The 18,455-nt window shown below is 49.5% G+C and overlaps 1 protein-coding gene across 1 annotated transcript in view; it reads left to right on the top strand.

Moving 5' to 3' along the window:
* Window positions 1-18,449, top strand: part of LOC120921734 (NACHT, LRR and PYD domains-containing protein 3-like) — a 49,396-nt gene extending 30,947 nt beyond the window's left edge. Inside the window, exons 5-6 of the mRNA XM_040334268.1 lie at window positions 6,084-6,313; window positions 18,164-18,449. Of these exons, the coding sequence (XP_040190202.1) occupies window positions 6,084-6,313; window positions 18,164-18,393 (460 nt within the window). The 3' untranslated portion in view covers window positions 18,394-18,449. The remainder of the gene's footprint in view (window positions 1-6,083; window positions 6,314-18,163) is intronic.
* The last annotated feature ends 6 nt before the right edge of the window (window positions 18,450-18,455 follow it).

The following is an 18,455-nucleotide window of genomic DNA, read 5'->3' as shown; positions in this document are numbered from 1 at the left end:
TGGTACCGATACCAAGCATTTGCCCGAGTACTTGTACTGTCGGCGGTGATCAGTGCGTGGGGAAGTTACAAGCACTGTATAGATTTAAAAGTAATTTCTCCGCTTCTCTCTACACCCCTCCCCCGCGCAGCTTTCAGCTGCTTTAAAATTAGCGGTGATCGGTGCTTGTAACTCCCCCACACACGATCACCGCTGACTGTCCCGTGTCCTCCTCCAGCCCCCCTCCGTTTTGCTGCAGTCTGTCTCCCTCCCTCCATGTCCCCCGCCGTGTTTCTCTCTCTCTCTCCGTGTCCCCCCATGTTTCTCTCTCCCTCTGTGTATCCCGCCGTGTTTCTCTCCCCTTCCGTGCTCCTCCTCCACCCCCTGGAATTGTCAGGATGGAGAGCGGGGTAGGAGCCGGTAAATCCGGCTCCTTACTGCTCTGAATGGACAGAGTCAGTGAGTCAGTGATCACTGTCCATTCACATAACTGAAACATTGTAACCTGTGTTTACAATGTTTCAGTTTATGAATGAAGAGAAGACGCTGTCCATTCATTTTCAGCGCAGCTGATGCTGCTGAGGGGGAGATTCAGAGGTCTGTTAAGACCCCTGATATCTCACCAAAGCCCCACAACAGGGCTGAAAAAAATATAAAAAAAATAAAGAATAAAAAAAAACAAAGAATAAAAAAAATTATTGTAGAAAATTAAATAAAAAACACACTGACACGGTTCACCCCACCCCCCTCTTAAAAAAAGAAAGCATTATAAATAAAATTAAAAACAAAAAGAAAAAAAAAACTACTGACACATGTGCCGCTGTCACATGAGATTAAAAAAAAGTATCGGTATTCGGTATCGGCGAGTACTTGAAAAAAAGTATCGGTACTTGTACTCGGTCTTAAAAAAGTGGGATCGGGAAAACCCTACTTATAGGATACATGTTACATGGCAGCTTTGTAAATTCAAACAAATGTAGTGCCCCCTTACTTTCAGTATGGGCACTACGCTAAAGTTAGTGGGGAATGGGAGAGTTATTTTGCTCCCATTCACAATTTTCTAAATTTGGGCTGCTGTCATTCCAGAACTGTCCTGTAGGTCAGTCTGCGCTCCAGGGATGCAATCCCATCCCTGGGCGACAGGTGGCACTAGACGGGTTCTGGCAGAGCTGCTTTTCCCCAGCAGCCAATTAGAGGAGTTTTCCCTCGCGGGGCATGCTGGTGGAGAGTATATCTGTGGTAGACGCCATTTTGTGTGGTTCTTCGCGGGTTCCAGGTCCCAGGTGTGGCACCCACCTTCCGGGTGTGCACATCCAATGGAAACTTACTTAAAGTGGTTGTAAACCCACTTTTTTGACTTTTACCTACAGGTAAGCCTATAACAAGGCTTACCTGTAGGTAAGGAGAATATCTCCTAAACCTGCACGGTTTAGGAGATATTCCCCTCGCAATGCGCCGCGGGTATCTACGGCGAAAGGACCGGCAGCCGCCGGACCTTGCCGAGTTTTAAATCTCCCGCGCGCACGCGTGGGAGTGACGTCATCGCCACTCCAGCCAATCACAGCGCTGGAGCGGCGATACCCGGAAAACACGCCGAGGCAAGATGAAATCTCGCTCGGCGTGGACCAGGTAAGTGCTACACACCTCGTTCGGAGGTAAGTATTTCATAATGAGCTAATATGCAGTGCATATTAGCTCATTATGACTTTTGCCTTACAGGAGAAAAAAAAATAAAAAATTTGATGTGGGTTTACAACCGCTTTAACCACTAGCCGACCAGCCACCGTCATTATACGGCGGCAGGTCGGCTCTCCTGGGCGAGAGCCCGTAGCTATACGTCCTATCGTATAGCCGCCACTAGGGGGCGCGTGCGCGCCGCCGGAGGCGCGCGCGCGCCCCCCGCTCGCCCCCGACTCCCGTGCGTGTGCCCGGCGGGCGCGATCGCCGCCGGGCACACGCGATCGCTCGTTACAGAGCGGGGACCGGGAGCTGTGTGTGTAAACACACAGCTCTCGGTCCTGTCAGCGGGGGAAATGCTGATTTTCTGTTCATACAATGTATGAACCGAGGATCAGTGTTTCCCCTAGTGAGGCCATCCCCCCCCCACAGTAAGAACACACCCAGGCATACTTAACCCCTTCCCCGCCCCCTAGTGTTAACCCCTTCACTGCCAGTGGCATTTTTATAGTAATCTAATGCATTTTTATAGCACTGATCGCTATAAAAATGCCAATGGTCCCAAAAATTTGTCAAAAGTGTCCGAAGTGTCCGCCATAATGTCGCAGTAACGAAAAAAAATCGCTGATCGCCGCCATTACTAGTAAAAAAAATATATTAATAAAAATGCCATAAAAATACCCCCTATTTTGTAAACGCTATAACTTTTGTGCAAACCAATCAATAAACGCTTATTGCGATTTTTTTTACGAAAAATATGTAGAAGAATACGTATCGGCCTAAACTAAGGAAAAAAAATTTTTTTTTATATATTTTTGGGGGATATTTATTACAGCAAAATGTAAAAAATATTATTTTTTTTCAAAATTGTCGCTCTATTTTTGTTTATGGCGCAAAAAATAAAAACCGCAGAGGTGATCAAATACCACCAAAAGAAAGCTCTATTTGTGGGAAAAAAAGGACGCCAATTTTGTTTGGGAGCCACGTCGCACGACCGCACAATTGTCAGTTAAAGCGTCGCAGTCCCGAATCGCAAAAAGTGCTCTGGTCTTTGACCAGCAATATGGTCCGGGGGGTAAGTAGTTAAGTGACCACCCCATCAGCCCAGTCATTAGCAACACAAACCCTTAATTTTTTTTCAACCTGCTGGGGATCAGAAATGCTCCTCAACAATTACATCTCTGCACCTATTTCTCAGCCAATGCCCAATAAAATCCTAAATTCCATACTAAGAAGCTCATTGATTGACCTTGTGTGAGGGATGCAGACCATCTCTCTTGTACAGCTCAATGTCAGACCACCTGATCGCATCATGACTAAAGTCTAGTACACACGGGCTGAATGTCTGCCTTTTATCAGCCAGTTTAGTAGGAACTGTGTGTAGGGCAGTCGGTCCGTCAGAAGCCAGCTGTTCAACCGGAGTCTATTGAAGGGGCATGACCATAAAAAGGTCTGCCGATTAGCTCCCGATCAGTCATTGGCTGAGAGCGCCAACCAGAATGTTCTGGTGGGGGGCTGTCCCACTGTCAGAACACAATAGCTCAGCAGGGGTGATCGTTGTACTAACATCGGATTGTTAGTACAGCGTCTCCAACCTGAGCTGTCGATTTTATTTTCTGTTCAAGCAGCTGGGTTGAAAGAAAAAAAAGACTAGTAGTGTGTATGATACTTTACATAACCAAAACCTTCAGCTTTGCACCAATCCTTTATTCAAACATTGAACTGTGCTATACAAAGTACTTTCTCTTGTTGTCCATTATGTGCAGGTAAAGCCTCTGAAAATGTAAAATTACACCTCAACTGGCCCAAATCCTTCTGTCCAGAACCATTCTGGGACAGATCATTTTCACCAAGGTGCACAACATCAACATTGTGCTCTTCACTACTCCCCAAATACCAAATCACTCGTCTGCAAGTCATTCAAAATATGGCCGCTCGACTAGTGACTGGGAAAAAACCATGGGAATCAATCTCACCTTCACTGAGATCCCTTCATTGGTTGCCATGACTATGGTATAACAGATGTGCAATTAACTGTATTATTACCTCCCACTACCCACAACCAACCTTCTTCCCATTAAATGGAGACCACACCAGTTGTTGGGTAAAATAATAGGCCGTAGCAGCCTTATTTTTATTAAAGATAATAATTTAACAATTTTAACGTAAACAACACACCTGTCCTATAACTAACTGCAGGCGAAAGCCTGTAACTGTAACACTATAAATATATATAAACATATATATACACAAACTCAAACCCTGTATATATATAAACATATATATACAATTAACTCCTCAATTGCACTGCGGTCTCTCGTGCCCTTCTGTCAGGCCTCAAGCCGATGCGTGCTCAGAGACCCTCCCGACCGCAGTGCACCATACTGTTCCCTCCAGGTAACCTCCGTTATCTGGGCACCATCCTTTTTCCTGTCACCGACAGGTCTTAACTCCCTTATTTTCCGGCTCCTCCTTCACCCGCAGAGACCAAAACCACGCCACAGCACCCAAGGGTAAAACCTTATCCTTGGGTGCCCCTCCACACCCTAATGGCCCTCTGAATCCCGTCTTGCAAGCCCAAGAACTACATGTCTATCCCAACTGACGTGAGATGCACCCCATCCCCTCGTAAATACCTCCATGTTTCTTCCTCCAACTCCATGTGACGCACCACCAGCCCCCCGTTCCGAGCCATGAACCTGCCCACATCCCGGTTGATCTTCCTTCGGGCCCGGTTGATCCTGCTTACTGACCTTGCTAACCTCCAGGCGGTCCGAGCAACAATGTCGGACCAAACTATAACCGTACCCGGAAACTCCGTCCTCAACCTTAGGATATCAAACTTAATATCCCTGGTGACATCGAGCATCGATCTGACCCCCAGGTCGTTACCTCCGACATGTAACAATAGTACATCGGGAGGCCGGTCCAGCCGTGCAAAACGATGCACCTCAGGTACCATTCTGCCCCAAAGCATCCCCGGGACCCCCAGCCAACGCACACAGGCTTCTTCCCTTGGGAAGCCCAGTTGCCGGCCATCCGGCCTAACATCAGCCCGCCTTGCTCCCCATATTACATACGAGTGGCCCAGGATCCACACCAAGGCCGGGGTACCATCTGAAAGAAAGATATACAAGAAAGAACCGGGTAACTCACAGCACACCAACACACTGACCCCCAAATTTCAAACCTGATACACACCATACACTTATCCCCCCCCCCCCCTATCAGGGATTAACTATCCAACAGATGAGGGCGGACGTAGCTCCTAAATCTCCTAGATTCCCACCTGCCGATTTGCTTCACCACCTCTACTCACAAACCGCATCTGTGTGCTTCAGTTGCCGCACCAATGCGGAAGGAGTGAGAAGAAAAACTTTTCTCATCCACTCCCGCCGCACGGAGCCCTTTTTTAAAAATGGTAACAAATTGGTACCTGGAAAGGGGGGACCCATCACCATGTATCAAAAAGGAACCCTCTGCCCCAGGGCGCATGTTAAGAAACGCCCGAACCGCCCCCACCGGGCACAGCGTAGACCCCGGCAGGGCAAATAGTAGAACCTCTCGTCCCTTTCCCATCTGATCCATTTTTGACTTGCGCAGCCAAAGCGACACCCTGTCTCGCCCACAACTTACCTCTTGATAACTCAGGCCGCCGGGCCTCTTTTTCGATGGGCTCACCAACTCCCCTATCCTGAAGGCCCCAAAGAAAGCCAATATGAACGCCACCTTAAATAACGCTGACTCGTACTCCGAGGAACAAATACCCGGCAACTGCCCCACCAAACCTTGCAACACCGAGAACGAAACCGGGCGCCTAACATCCCGGGTCATACGAGCTTTCCTATACCCCTTGAGCGCCTGCCTAACCCAGAAATCCTTGGTGAAATCTTGGCAACCCCGCAACTTGAACAGGAACGCCAAACCCGCCATCTTCTGATTTTGTACCGATACTGACACCCCATCCTCCATGCACCTAGCTACCCAATAAAATAACAAACCTCGCACGTCCGGCCCACAAGGATCAATCGCCGCCCAGGTAGCCAAAGACTCCCAATCTTGCCATACCTTACTGTATGCCACCCATGTGGCTTCGCTCACTGACTTTCTGAGCCAACCAGAGATCACGCCAACGCAATCCTCCACAGCTCCTCTGGACAAGGCACTCCGTGTTGTTCCGATCCCGGCACCAACTCTCGGAACCTGTCCCACTGAAAACGAGATAAGGCGTCAGCAATGACGTTCTCCACTCCCGTTATATGAACTGCATGAATAAATACATTCCTTTGCAGACATCTCAGCACCAGGTGTTGCAGCAATCGCACCACCGGTGGCGAGGATGCCGACACCCGGTTAATCGCCTGCACCACCCCCAGGTTGTCACAGTGAAATCTCACCTTTTTATCCCTAAACTCTGCCCCCCACAGTTCCACTGACAGAACCACTGGAAACAATTCCAGCAGGACCAGGTTCCTTGTAAACCCTGCTTCCACCCAGCTGACCGGCCACGGGCCCGCGCTCCACCTGCCCCGGAAAAAAGCTCCGAAGCCTGTGGACCCCGCAGCATCCGTGTATAACTCCAAGTCAAAATTGCTGACAGGGCCCGTCATCCATAAAGCCCTCCCGTTAAACTCCTCCAAAAATGAGTGCCATACCCGTAGGTCCTCTCTGTGTACTTTTTGCAAGCTAACAAAATGTGTAGGAGACACCACCCCCGCTGTGCTAGCCGACAGCCGCCGACAAAAAACCCGCCCCATAGGCAAAATGCGGCACGCAAAATTCAGCTTCCCCAGTAATGACTGGAGCTCCTTAAGCCGGACCTTGCGCACCCCTACCATGCCCTTCACTTCAGCCTTAAGCGCCACTACCTTATCTTCTGGCAACCTGCATTCCATGACTTCGGAATCCAAAGTGATCCCCAAAAAAGTCATGACCGTGCGCGGCCCCTCTGTCTTCTCAGGGGCCAGCGCAACCCCTAAACTCTCCGCCACGTGTTCCAGGGTGGCCAGGAGCACTGACGCCACGCTGGAAGAAGCCGGCCCCACGCACAGAAAGTCATCCAGATAGTGGATAACCGAATTCACTCCCGACACGTCCCGCACCACCCATTCCAAAAAAGAGCTAAACGTTTCAAACAACGCACAGGAGATAGAACACCCCATGGGAAGGCACCGGTCAACGTAGAACTGCCCTTCCCAGTGGCATCCCAACAGCCTAAAGCTGTCCGGGTGAACCGGTAGCAGCCGAAATGCCGCCTCCACATCCGTCTTTGCCATTAACGCCCCTTGCCCATATCGCCTAACCCAGTGCACCGCCGCATCGAACGATGTGTAACTGACCGAACAAGCCTCCGGATCAATGGCATCATTGACCGACCCACCCTTTGGAAACGACAGATGGTGTATTAGCCTGAACTTGTTAGGTTCTTTTTTGGGCATCACCCCCAGCGGAGAGACCACCAAGTCCGCCAAAGGTGCTACCCCAAAAGGACCTGCCATGCGCCCCAGAGCCACCTCCTTCCTCAGTTTCTCCGAAACCACGTCCGGATGAAGTAACGCAGACCGCAAATTTCGTGGCACCGGGGGAACAACCCCCAGCTCACACGGAATCAAAAACCCCACTGAAAAACCCCTCTCCAACATAGCCGCCGCCCTTCTATCCGGATATCTGCCGAGAAACGGCCGCATCTTTTCCACCTTCACCGGAGTCGTCCCTCTTGTGAGCAGACTCCCCGGTACAGCCCCTGCTCTGCTTAAAACACTTGGACTGCGGGTGGGAGCCCCCGCAGCCCGAGCACTCGTGTTTGTAACGACAGGCACCCCCGAACTTGCAAGAGCCCGCATTAAATTGCCAACACACCCCTTTTGCTCTGCCGGCCGGTTGCCCCTGGGAACTGGAACCCCCGGCCCCCCCTGGAAATAACTGCCCTGGAGCCCTGGCCGCTGTCATTAAGCATAACCACAAGTTCATGTCTTTTTGATTCCAACGCAGGTCAGGCCGAACCGCCATCCTCTGCCTAAACTGTTCGTCGTACCTAAGCCACGCCGAGCCCCCATACACCCTGTGAGCCTCCCCAATGGCATTCTGGTAAATAAACAGACCCGAACAACATTCCGGCTTCTTTTCCCCTACTACACATGCCAGTATGCTAAACGCCTGTAACCAATTGGCGAACGTACGCGGGATCAGCCGGTACCTGCGCCTCTCCTCTTCCTCTTTCTTGGATTCGTCCGGTTTCCCCCTATCCAAATTAAATTTTTCTAATGGGAGTAAAGAAAAAATTTCCACATACTCACCCTTCCAGATCTTTTCCCTGACTTCAGACTTGAGATGAGTCCCTAGAGATGCTTCATAGCAAAGATATATCTCACATTTCGCCGCATCTGCCAAGCGGATAATTTCTTGCCTGGCAGCAGTTTCCCCGGCCCCTTTTCCGTCCCCTCCCGCCGCCGGCGCCACCACACTGGCCTGAGCCACCACAGGCGTCACCACCGGGGGGGGCACCGAGTCGCTAGACTGTGGAGCCGTTGAAGTTACTGTAACCGCCGGAGCCGTGGGGGCTACCACCGGCGGGGGCAAACTTGCCACCACCAGCGGAGCCGCCGGAGCCGCCGGCGCCGCCGGAGCCACCACCACACTCGGCCCCCCCCCCCCGCGGGAGCCGCCCATGCCGCCGCCGGACCTGGCACCGCCCCCCCTGCACTCTCAAACCTGCCCACCAGTTCTTTCATGCACGCCAAGAAACCCGCAAATCCCCCCGCCAAACCCGCCGCCCCCCCCCGCCTGACACATTGCCAGGGGGCGGAGACCCGCCCCCCACCGACAGAAATACCCCGGGCACCCCTACCCCCCACCGCCACTCTGCCCCCCCACATTCAAATCCACAGAAAGAGAATAAGGAGAAATTGACTTACCCGGCTGCCTAGGGTTAGAACCACTAGCAGACCCGATCGCCTCCACCGCAGCTGCCCCCCGCCGGGGGGGTGGTTCCTCATCAGACTCCGAAAGCTCCCCTTCGGACCGGAGCGTAGCAGGCTCATCCGACACTTCAGACAACTCACCAGGGGAAGGATCCCTGGCGGCCGCAGGCCTGGCGTCCGACCGCCCGCCAGACCCGTTCGCCGTTTTCGCCGTCGCCTTCCGTGGGCCAGGGGATGGGACCCCAGCCCCGTCGACCGCTATCACGCTGTTCACTGTCGCCACCGCCACATCTGGAGACAGGCCGCCGGCTGCGGAGGTATCTGGCCTGGCGGTCGTGCTCCTGGGTCTCCCCCGCAGAGGCGCCGACCCCCGCGTAACAACGCGAGGGGCGGGGCCCGCAACTTCAGACTCCACTCGCCGCGCGGGCGCCGCGGCCGCCCCTGGACTTGCGGAGCGGCTGCCCGCAGAACCCCGTCCGTGCTGGGGATTCCTCCCGGACCCCCCCCAGAATTCTTGGCCGCACGCTTCGCGGGGGGGCCCGGAGGGGCCCGAGGATCGGGATTCCCAAAGTGACGCTGGGCTCTTGGGGACGAATCCGGGGAAAAGCGCTCCGGAGGCCGAGACCTGCGAGCTCGTCCCGTCGCGCGTCCCCCCTCGTTTGCTGGTGCGGGAGCAACCCCCAGTATGGGCCGCAGTTGATCCCGCAGCCAGTCGGGTCCATGGGCAGCTGCTTCAGCCTGCAGCTGGGCCCAAATCGCAGCAAGGTCTGACATACCTGTTGCTCAGAACTTTTCAGCGTGCTGTGCGTGCCCAGGGGCGGGAACAGCCCCTTTTATGTCCTCCTCTCTCCTCCCCCTAAACACCTAACAGCCAATGGTTAATTTTCGCTGATAACCCCAGTCATGGGGGCCCTCCTCTGAGTCACTGCGCTCCTGATCCGGGCCGGCTGTAAAAGACAGAATCACTTTCAAGGCACTCTGCCTAATACATAAGTGTATTCAAGGAAACGCCCCCAATATCTATGCGAAAAAATAAAAGCCCATAACCCCAATCGCATTCTGCGATCCACCAATCAAAACCTCCTCCAGATACCCAAAGCCAGATACAAGTCCAAAGGAGATCGAAGATTTGCAGTCCAGGGACCTCGCCTGTGGAATGCACTACCAACCACCATCCGACTGGAGTCGGACCACTTGGCCTTCAGGAGAAAGATTAAAGCCCATCTCTTCTGAGGTCAAGGGGTTCCTTACCCATGAAATGGATACAGCGCCCAGAGGCCATTTAGTTTGCATGTGTTGCGCTTAACAAGTCTCTCTCTCTCTCTCTCTCTCTCTTCACTAGCTTTTTTGACAATTTTTCAATGCGCCTTTTATCGCTCCTATTAGTAGCACCAGGCAAACACCTAACTTCCTTCGACACTGCCACATCATTTCCTAAAGAAACACTTCAGAAGACGACTTCACCTTGTGGCCTTATCCACAATGCTCACCTAGTTTGCAACCTCAGATAAAACAGTCAAGCCTCGTACACACGCTTGGTTTACTCGGCAAGAACCAGAAAGAAAACTGCTGGCAGAGCTTTCTTGCCGAGTATACCGAGTGTGTGTACGAGGCTTTCGGGTTTCTCGTCAAGAAAACTGCCTAAAATCTTGACGAGAAAAAAAGAGAACCAGCTCTCTATTTTCTCGTCGTGATTCTCTGCAGTGTTTTCCTGCCAAGAAACCCGAGAGTGTGTATACTTACTTGTCACCATGGAAACCTGCGCATGCTTGAAATGACTTTGACGCATGCGCAGTAGCTTCCTAGGCATAGGTAGGGTGCAGCAAGATGGCGGCGACAGCGTCGAATGTGACAAGCACATGCTCGTCGTACGCGATGATGTCACCGCATTCTTGCCTTTCAAAAGAACTGTGGTTCTTTTGAAAGGAGTGTCTGTACACTCAAGTGGTAAGAGATTCTTGCCAAGAATCTCATCAGGAAAAATGAAATTGTTTTTCTCAGGATCCTCCTTCCTATGAAGAGAAGGGTTTGCCCATCTCACAAGCAGCTATGTTTGCAGCCTTTGTGTATGATTCTATCTCAGAAAGAACACTATAGACATAGCTCCCAACTGTCCCTGATTTGGAGCAATGTCCCTCTGTTCCTCTTTCCTCCTCATTTGTCCCTCATTGTGATATGATCTATATAGTTGTATATAAAATGCACTTTTTATCTTTCAGAAAATTGTCTCCCAGCGCTAAACCTTTCATCCAATATCTAAATTGCTGAATTAGAATTAAGTTCCAAAAGCCAATATAAAGGAATAGTAGTGGTAAAAAAAAAGCACAATCTTGTTTTGTGTACAATTCTCATTTAAGGGGGCGTGGCAAGGGGTGTGTCCTATGCCTTCATACTTTTACTGATAGGTGTCCCCAGGGCTTTTTTCTCTGAGTTCCTGTACCTACTGTATTCTCTACCATGCCCACCATACAAACATACCTGCCAAATGGCATCAAATAGTAGCTCTTCCCTCTGCATACAACCCCCTCCCTCCACTGCCCTTATCTTCTCCCCCCACTGCCCTTATCTTCTCCCCCCTCCTAAAAGCTCCACCATCTGTCATATGTCTTACCTTTGTTGCAATATTAACCAGTTCCCGACCCCCGCATGTACATATACGTCCACAATATGGCACGTACAGGCACATGGGCGTACACGTACGTCCTCGCCTATTAGCGGGTGGGGGGTCCGATCGGGACCCCCCCCGCTACATGCGGAGGTCGGGTCCGCTCGGGGAGCGATCCGGGACCACGGCGCGGCTATTTGTTTATAGCCGCTCCGTCGCGATCGCTCCCCGGAGCTGAAGAACGGGGAGAGCCGTGTGTAAACACGCCTTCCCCGTCCTTCACTATGGCGGCGCATCGATCGCGTCATTCCCTTTATAGGGAAGACACGATCGATGACGTCATTCCTACAGCCACACCCCCAAACAGTTGTAAACACATACTAGGTGCACCCTAACTCCTACAGCGCCGCCTGTGGTTAACTCCCAAACTGCAACTGTCATTTTCACAATAAAGAATGCAATTTAAATGCATTTTTTGCTGTGAAAATGACAATGGTCCCAAAAATGTGTCAAAATTGTCCGAAGTGTCCGCCATAATGTCGCAGTCACGAAAAAAATTGCTGATCGCCGCCATTAGTAGTAAAAAAAAAATAAAAAAAAAAAATGCAATAAAACTATCCCCTATTTTGTAAACACTATAAATTTTGCGCAAACCAATCGATAAACGCTTATTGCGATTTTTTTTACTAAAAATAGGTAGAAGAATACGTATCGGCCTAAACTGAGGAAAAAAAATGTTTTTATATATGTTTTTGGGGGATATTTATTACAGCAAAAAGTAAAAAATATTGTTTTTTTTTCAAAATTGTCGCTCTATTTTTGTTTATAGCGCAAAAACTAAAAACCGCAGATGTGATCAAATACCACCAAAAGAAAGCTCTATTTGTGGGGAAAAAAGGACGCCAATTTTGTTTGGGAGCCACGTCGCACGACCGCGCAATTGTCTGTTAAAGCGACGCAGTCCCGAACTGTAAAAACACCTTGGGTCTTTAGGCTGCATATTGGTCCGGGGCTTAAGTGGTTAAGCTGAAACACCTATCCGGCTGTAGTACCTCCCAGCATACTATACTATACTACAGTCACTTGCAAGGGAGATCATGCAGTAGGAGTATCAACAACTGGTCACCAGGGAAAAAATGGCGACCACAGAGGGTGTAGCCTACCACGCACCCTCTCCTGCATGACTGCACTGAACCCTGGGCACCTGTTCTTTATCTCCCGTGTCCCTGTCTGGTGTTTTGTCGAGATGGTTCCTCTATCAGAAAGGGTCCGGCCTCGACTGCGCAGACGGAGGCAATGGAAAACTCTGAGCTGTAGACGGAGCATGCGCAATGAACACGGTGCTCGCTCTCGATGCTGGGGGCTGCTTCTACACGCCGCTCTCTGCTCGCTCTATACAGCAAGGGGCAGCAAGGGTCGGATACTTCTTTCAAAGGGGCGGATATGGTTATAGATGCCGCATGATGGCCAGGGCTTTTCCCAAAGTCTCTTTTAAATGTTTTATTAACAAAGTTCTCCAACAGAGGGGTAGAGGGACAGTGAAAGACTCAGGTACTTTCACTTTGCAGATCACGGGTACCACTTAGATCCAGTGGCGTCTCCAGCTTTCATATTTAGGGGGGGCACATGGGGGGACAGGGAAAAAAGTAGGGGGGCCAACTATAAAATGCAATTTTTTATATATATATATATATATATATATATATATATATATATATATATATAATCTCCTGGGGCCCTTTACTACGATCCCACAACGGGCCCTTTTACATGTTCTGTCGTGAGCTCCCTTCCTACTATACTGGGGCCCCCCAGGGTGGCAGAAAACAAGAGATATATGTCACCAGCACACCAAGAAAATATAAGGGTCCAAAGCAGTGGGAGAACTTTCAGGGTTGCAAAGGTTGTCTTGCCAACGGGTCCTGGTGTTCTGCCACAGTGGGGTTCCCCAGCTGTAATGTCCCTGCTATTGACAGCGCTGGTCTGGCGTCTGTCTCCTTGGCAGGGGCGGCAGTCTATTAGGACCTAGTGCTGGTGACATTATGGGTGCATGCAGGGGAAGGCTGGCACTATTGGTTATAGAGAGCCGAGCCCCCAGCTGGTGACCTAGCAGCAGTAATGCTGTATAACCTTCTCTGGTGACATGCTGATCGGCATGTGATCCAGGTGATGCTCCCAGTCAGATCTAATAAACACAGTATTTATTAGCATCAAGAGTACAACCACATATATATATATATATATAATCAAACGTATGTTCCGCAGCCATGTGGGCTCTATGCCTGTAAAGTGCGGGCTCTATGCCTGTAAAGTGTGGGCTTTGATCAATAAAATCACTGATATTTATGACTAGGATTTGACTAAGAGCATCACCCGGATTGCATCACGATCAGCATGTCAGAGAAGCGCCACTGCTGCTAAGCAACCTGCAGGGAGCTCAACTGTCTACAACCAATAGAGATGGGCTCGGGTGTGTTTGAAATCCCACATGCCCGATCCCGCCAGGAAGCCAACACTCCACAGCGCTAATCATAGGCAGTGAGACATTTCCTGATCTGTGCAGCAGCGGACCGGGAAATGTCTCACTGCCTGTGATTAGCGCTGTGCAGTGTGGGCTTCCTGGCAGGCTCTGGCATGTGGAATTTTGAACATGCCCAGCCCATCTCTAACAACAAATTGTGCTGGCCCTCTTGTACATCAGCCCCATAAAGTAACCAGCTCTGGGTTCCAATGTCCTGCCGCCGCTGCCATGGAGACAGAGACCAGCGCTGTGAATAGCCAGGACAGAACAGCAACTCTGGTTGTTCCAGCACTGGTCCACACTGGGACGATTCCCCCATCCACCTATAATGTGTAGATGGGGAAATTGGATCATTTCTTTTTTTTTTTTATTCAACCTAATAGTTGAATGAAAAAAAGTGATCAATGTATGGGCTGCCTAAGAGCTAAGACCAGCCATAGACAGTTTAAATCTCAGCTGGTTCAGCAGGAACTGGCTGAGATTTGAACCATTAATGAGCAGATTCTCTTATGATTATCACCAGTGGTTGCTGTATAGAATACAATTGCTGGGCAGGAGGGATATTCCTGTCAGCACTGTTTGTGTTGATGGGGGGATCATGCAAGTTTCTTTCCTGCAATCTGTGGATGTAGGAAAAAAATTTGCATTGTATATTACCTGCCTAACTGAAAGTGAAAGTGTAACAGAATGGCCCGTGACACCCAGAGACTTTTGAAGGATGGGGTTTACTCCTGTGCCAGCGTCACTATGCCCTTTTGGGCATAGGGTGACTGAGAAATGATAATTATAAATTACATGAGATGGGACATTACTGATAATTCATGTATTGCAGGATATCTTGAAATATTACAAGTTGTTAAAGTCTGACTCCGACAGGTCAATAGAGTGTTTTCATTCAATGGGGGGACACATGCTTTTGAGGTGTTAATTGAGTCTGCTCCTAGACATTCCTTTGTGTGATGCTAATACTGTTTTGTGTCCATTGTGCTAATTAGGTCTGCTCCTAAGACCTGTTCATTGTGTATGCTAATGACACTGTTAAGATGTGGAATGTGACTTGTCAAGCTGTAGTAATTAACCCCTCTAAATGTGGAGCCAGACCGTCTGGGTAATAAGTAGTAATTAACTCATCGGAATGTTATTATCTAAAAGAATGTGTATGAAGCCCCCCATTGTGTGATGTGTGGGTGGAGTGTATCTTTGTCCCTGTGATTAACTGTAACATGCTTGTACTGTATATAACAAAGCTAAGTTACCATTAAAGGATTCATTCATTCATTTTGGAGCCAGTACCAGAGCTTGTTGTGTCTCATTTATTCTGGGAAATGAAATGGGTCGTGTCTGATGTCTGTCGGACTGTCGGATAACCTGTCGTGGGGCGATGGATTGGAATATCGTAAACGGTGGTGACCGTTACAGAGAGTAAATTGTGAATGTCTTGAAAGAACAGGAGAGGGGGAGGGAGACAGATGGGGAGAGAAGGGATAGAGATAATGCAGTTCAGTGATTACAGTGTACTGCAGTCTGCAGTGCACACACATACCCACGGTCCAGGCTAGAATCTCAGGCATCATTCACACACATGCTGCTGATTTTCATATTTCCTGAACACACATCCCCTCTCTTCAGATACAGCACACCGAGATAGTGTGGGCGGGACTGAAAGGAGAAGGAGGAGGAGCTTTATTCCTCCCTGCTCGTATGTGAGGAGAGTGGGGGGGGGGAGGTGGCTAGACTCGCTGGGCTGTAAAAGAGTGTCATAGACTCACACTTGGCTCAGCTTGCAGTCACCACTCTCGGAATTTACAGGCTGGTTCTCCTGTCCTAAGGACGGGAGAAATCAGTCTGTTTTTTCAGTAACTGAGATGAAGGCTTGGGCCCCCCTCCCCCACAGTGCTCATGGAGTCCTTTCTGCAACTCGCTCTTCGCCGTGCCAATGAGGATGCAGGGGAAGGAGCAGATCGGGCGGCTGTGGTTGTGTGAACGCTCGCATTATGCAGTGTCAGCGAGCAGAGGGAGGGGGAGGAATGCCCCGCAGAGCTGACTGGGGACGCTCTCCCTCTCAGGAGAGACTGTTACTCCAGCGGCGGCCCAAAAAAAAAAAAAAAAAGCAAAAAAAAAAAAAAAAATTTTTTTTTTTGGGGGGGCACATGGTGGGGCACAGCATAATGTTGGGGGGGTCAGGGCCCCCTCTGGCCCCCCCCTAGAGACGCCTCTGCTTAGATCCAGAGGATTAACTCAGGTCTACACTGGATTTTAGCAACCACCAGATAGGCCTACTCTCACTGACCTAGCAGCTGATGCGAAGCTTGACAAAGTCTCTGCCACGGACTTGATGAGTGTCAGGCTGTCCCACGATCTTCTGCCACAGGATCATGTAACCGACTGCATACTCCATATAGTTCCAACAAAAGTTACACAAATCACGGTGCCAAGAATCTTTCAGCCGACGGGCAGCACAGTGAGGTAAATCCGCCAGGGTACGTCCATTAATTGAATCCCACTGGTTCAGCTTCCTTCCATAGCTAAGGTAGCGAAGGACCATCCCTGGATCAGTAAGTCCCAGAAACTCCTGGGCCTACTCTCAGTTGCTAGGCCTTGGGCCAGCTGGCCCCGAGGCTACAAATCAGCTCAACATCCCTGAGGCCAGGAGGGCCCTCAGGTCGGGATTGAAAGACGAACCCCGCTAAACGTCCTCTGTTCCTTAAGTACCCCTCCCTAGAATGCACAACAGGTTGACCACGCTCCCCTGAGCCTCTTCTGAGAGAGAGATAACCAATAAATCCAGCCTGTTGCCTTTCCAACCGTGACCTGTGGTGACAGCGACACCCACCATCAGGGGGAAACCTGTGCAACCCAGCTGAACTGAACAGAGCCAATAATTTAGAATAATCATTCTGAGCCAAAGCTACTGCTCAGACAACTATAATTTAACACATAGTGCCCACTTGATGGGAGCAGGGCTACTACTCTTATTAACCACATCCATACCAGCCCATTGTAAAATGACGTCCACAAAGGACCTCTAACGATCCGGGTGGACGTCATATGACGTCCTGGGCTTTGTGAGGGGATATCTGAATGATGCCTGCAGCTAGAGGCATCATTCAGATATCCTTCTCTTCTGCCGGCGATTCTGCACAACGTAAGAACGATCATAGCGGCGCTTCCGCCCCTAGATCGTTCTTACAGGCGGCAGGAGGGGACATCCCCCCCTCCCGCCTCCATCCGGTGCTTCTCCGGGCTCTCCCGTGCCATCGGGGGCCCGGAGAACGAATCGTCTGGCGCTGGCAGGAAGCATAGAGATGACTGGTGACCAGATGGTCACCAGTCATCTCTATGACCGTCGGAGGACCCGGGCACGATGTGATGACGTCACGCCCGGGTCCCCGTAAGTAAACAAAGCCGCAATTGCGGCTGCTAAGCAACACTGATCATGAGATCGGTGAATTTTTTTTCACCGATTTCATGCTTTCCAGCCTGGAGGAGAGATGTGGGGTCTTATTGACCCCGCATCTCTCCATAAAGAGTACCTGTCACACACATTCCTATTACAAGGGATGTTTACATTCCTTGTAATAGGAATAAAAGTGATAATAAAAAAAATAAAATAAAAAAAAAGTGTACAAAAATAAATAAATATGTTAAAAAAAATAAAAATAATAATTAACGCCCCTGTCCCCAGTAGCTCGCGCGCCCGCGCGTGTGCAAGTCCCACCGACATATGTAAACGCTGTTTAAACCACATATGTGAGGTATCGCCGCGTGCGTTAGAGTGCCAGCAACAATTCTAGCACTAGATCTCCTCTGTACATCTAAACTGGCAACCTGTAAAAAATGTCAAAGCGTTGCCTATGGAGATTTTTAAGTACCGAAGTTTGGCTCCATTCCATGAGTGTGCGCAATTTTAAAGCGTCACATGTTAGGTATCTATTTACTCGGTGTAACATCATCTTTCATATTTTACAAAAAAATTGGGCTAACTTTACTGTTTTGTTATTTTTTTAAATTCATGAAACAATTTTTTTCCAAAAAAAAGGCGTTTGAAAAATTATTGCGCAAATACCGTGCAAGATAAAAGGTTTCAATGACCGTCGTTTTATTCCCTAGGGTGTCTGCTAAAAAAACATATATAATGTTTGGGGGTTCTGCGTAATTTTCTAGCAAAAAAATTATGATTTGTACATGTAGGAGAGAAGTGCCAGAATATCCCTGGTATGGAGGTGTGTATAAAAGCCTGGTATGGAAGCGGTTAAATACAACACTAATTAGGTACCAATTTGGACATCTCTCCTACATATGTTAAATGATAAGACCCAGTACACCTCAGCAGCACAATGACAATTACAGAGACAAGCTTTCAACAGATTAATGGAAGGCTTAATTTACATCCCCCTTCCATGAATTGTCATAAGTGGATTTTACTGACTTTTCTCACCTTGATGATGGCCATATCATAAGCTTGTTTTGGTTATTTTCCTGGTATACTCTCATGTGTCTGTATTTATCTCTGCAGGTTGTATGGCTGTGGTTTGACTTCCTCCTGCTGCAATTATTTCCATTCCCTTCTTATCACTAACCGATCCCTCACCAGATTGCATTTATCAGGGAACAAGCTGCAGGACTCTGGAATAAAACTTCTATGTGAGGGGCTCCGACATCCGGACTGTACTCTGCAGGAGCTGAGGTGAGAATTATACTAGTATAGATCATATAATAATTGCAGGACTCTGGAATAAAACTTCTAAGTGGG

This window comes from Rana temporaria (genome assembly GCF_905171775.1).
Source record: "Rana temporaria chromosome 4 unlocalized genomic scaffold, aRanTem1.1 chr4a, whole genome shotgun sequence".
NCBI classification, from domain to species: Eukaryota; Metazoa; Chordata; class Amphibia; order Anura; family Ranidae; genus Rana; species Rana temporaria.
The sequence above is the reverse complement of the archived record's forward strand: the minus strand, read 5'-3'. Positions and strand labels throughout refer to the sequence as shown.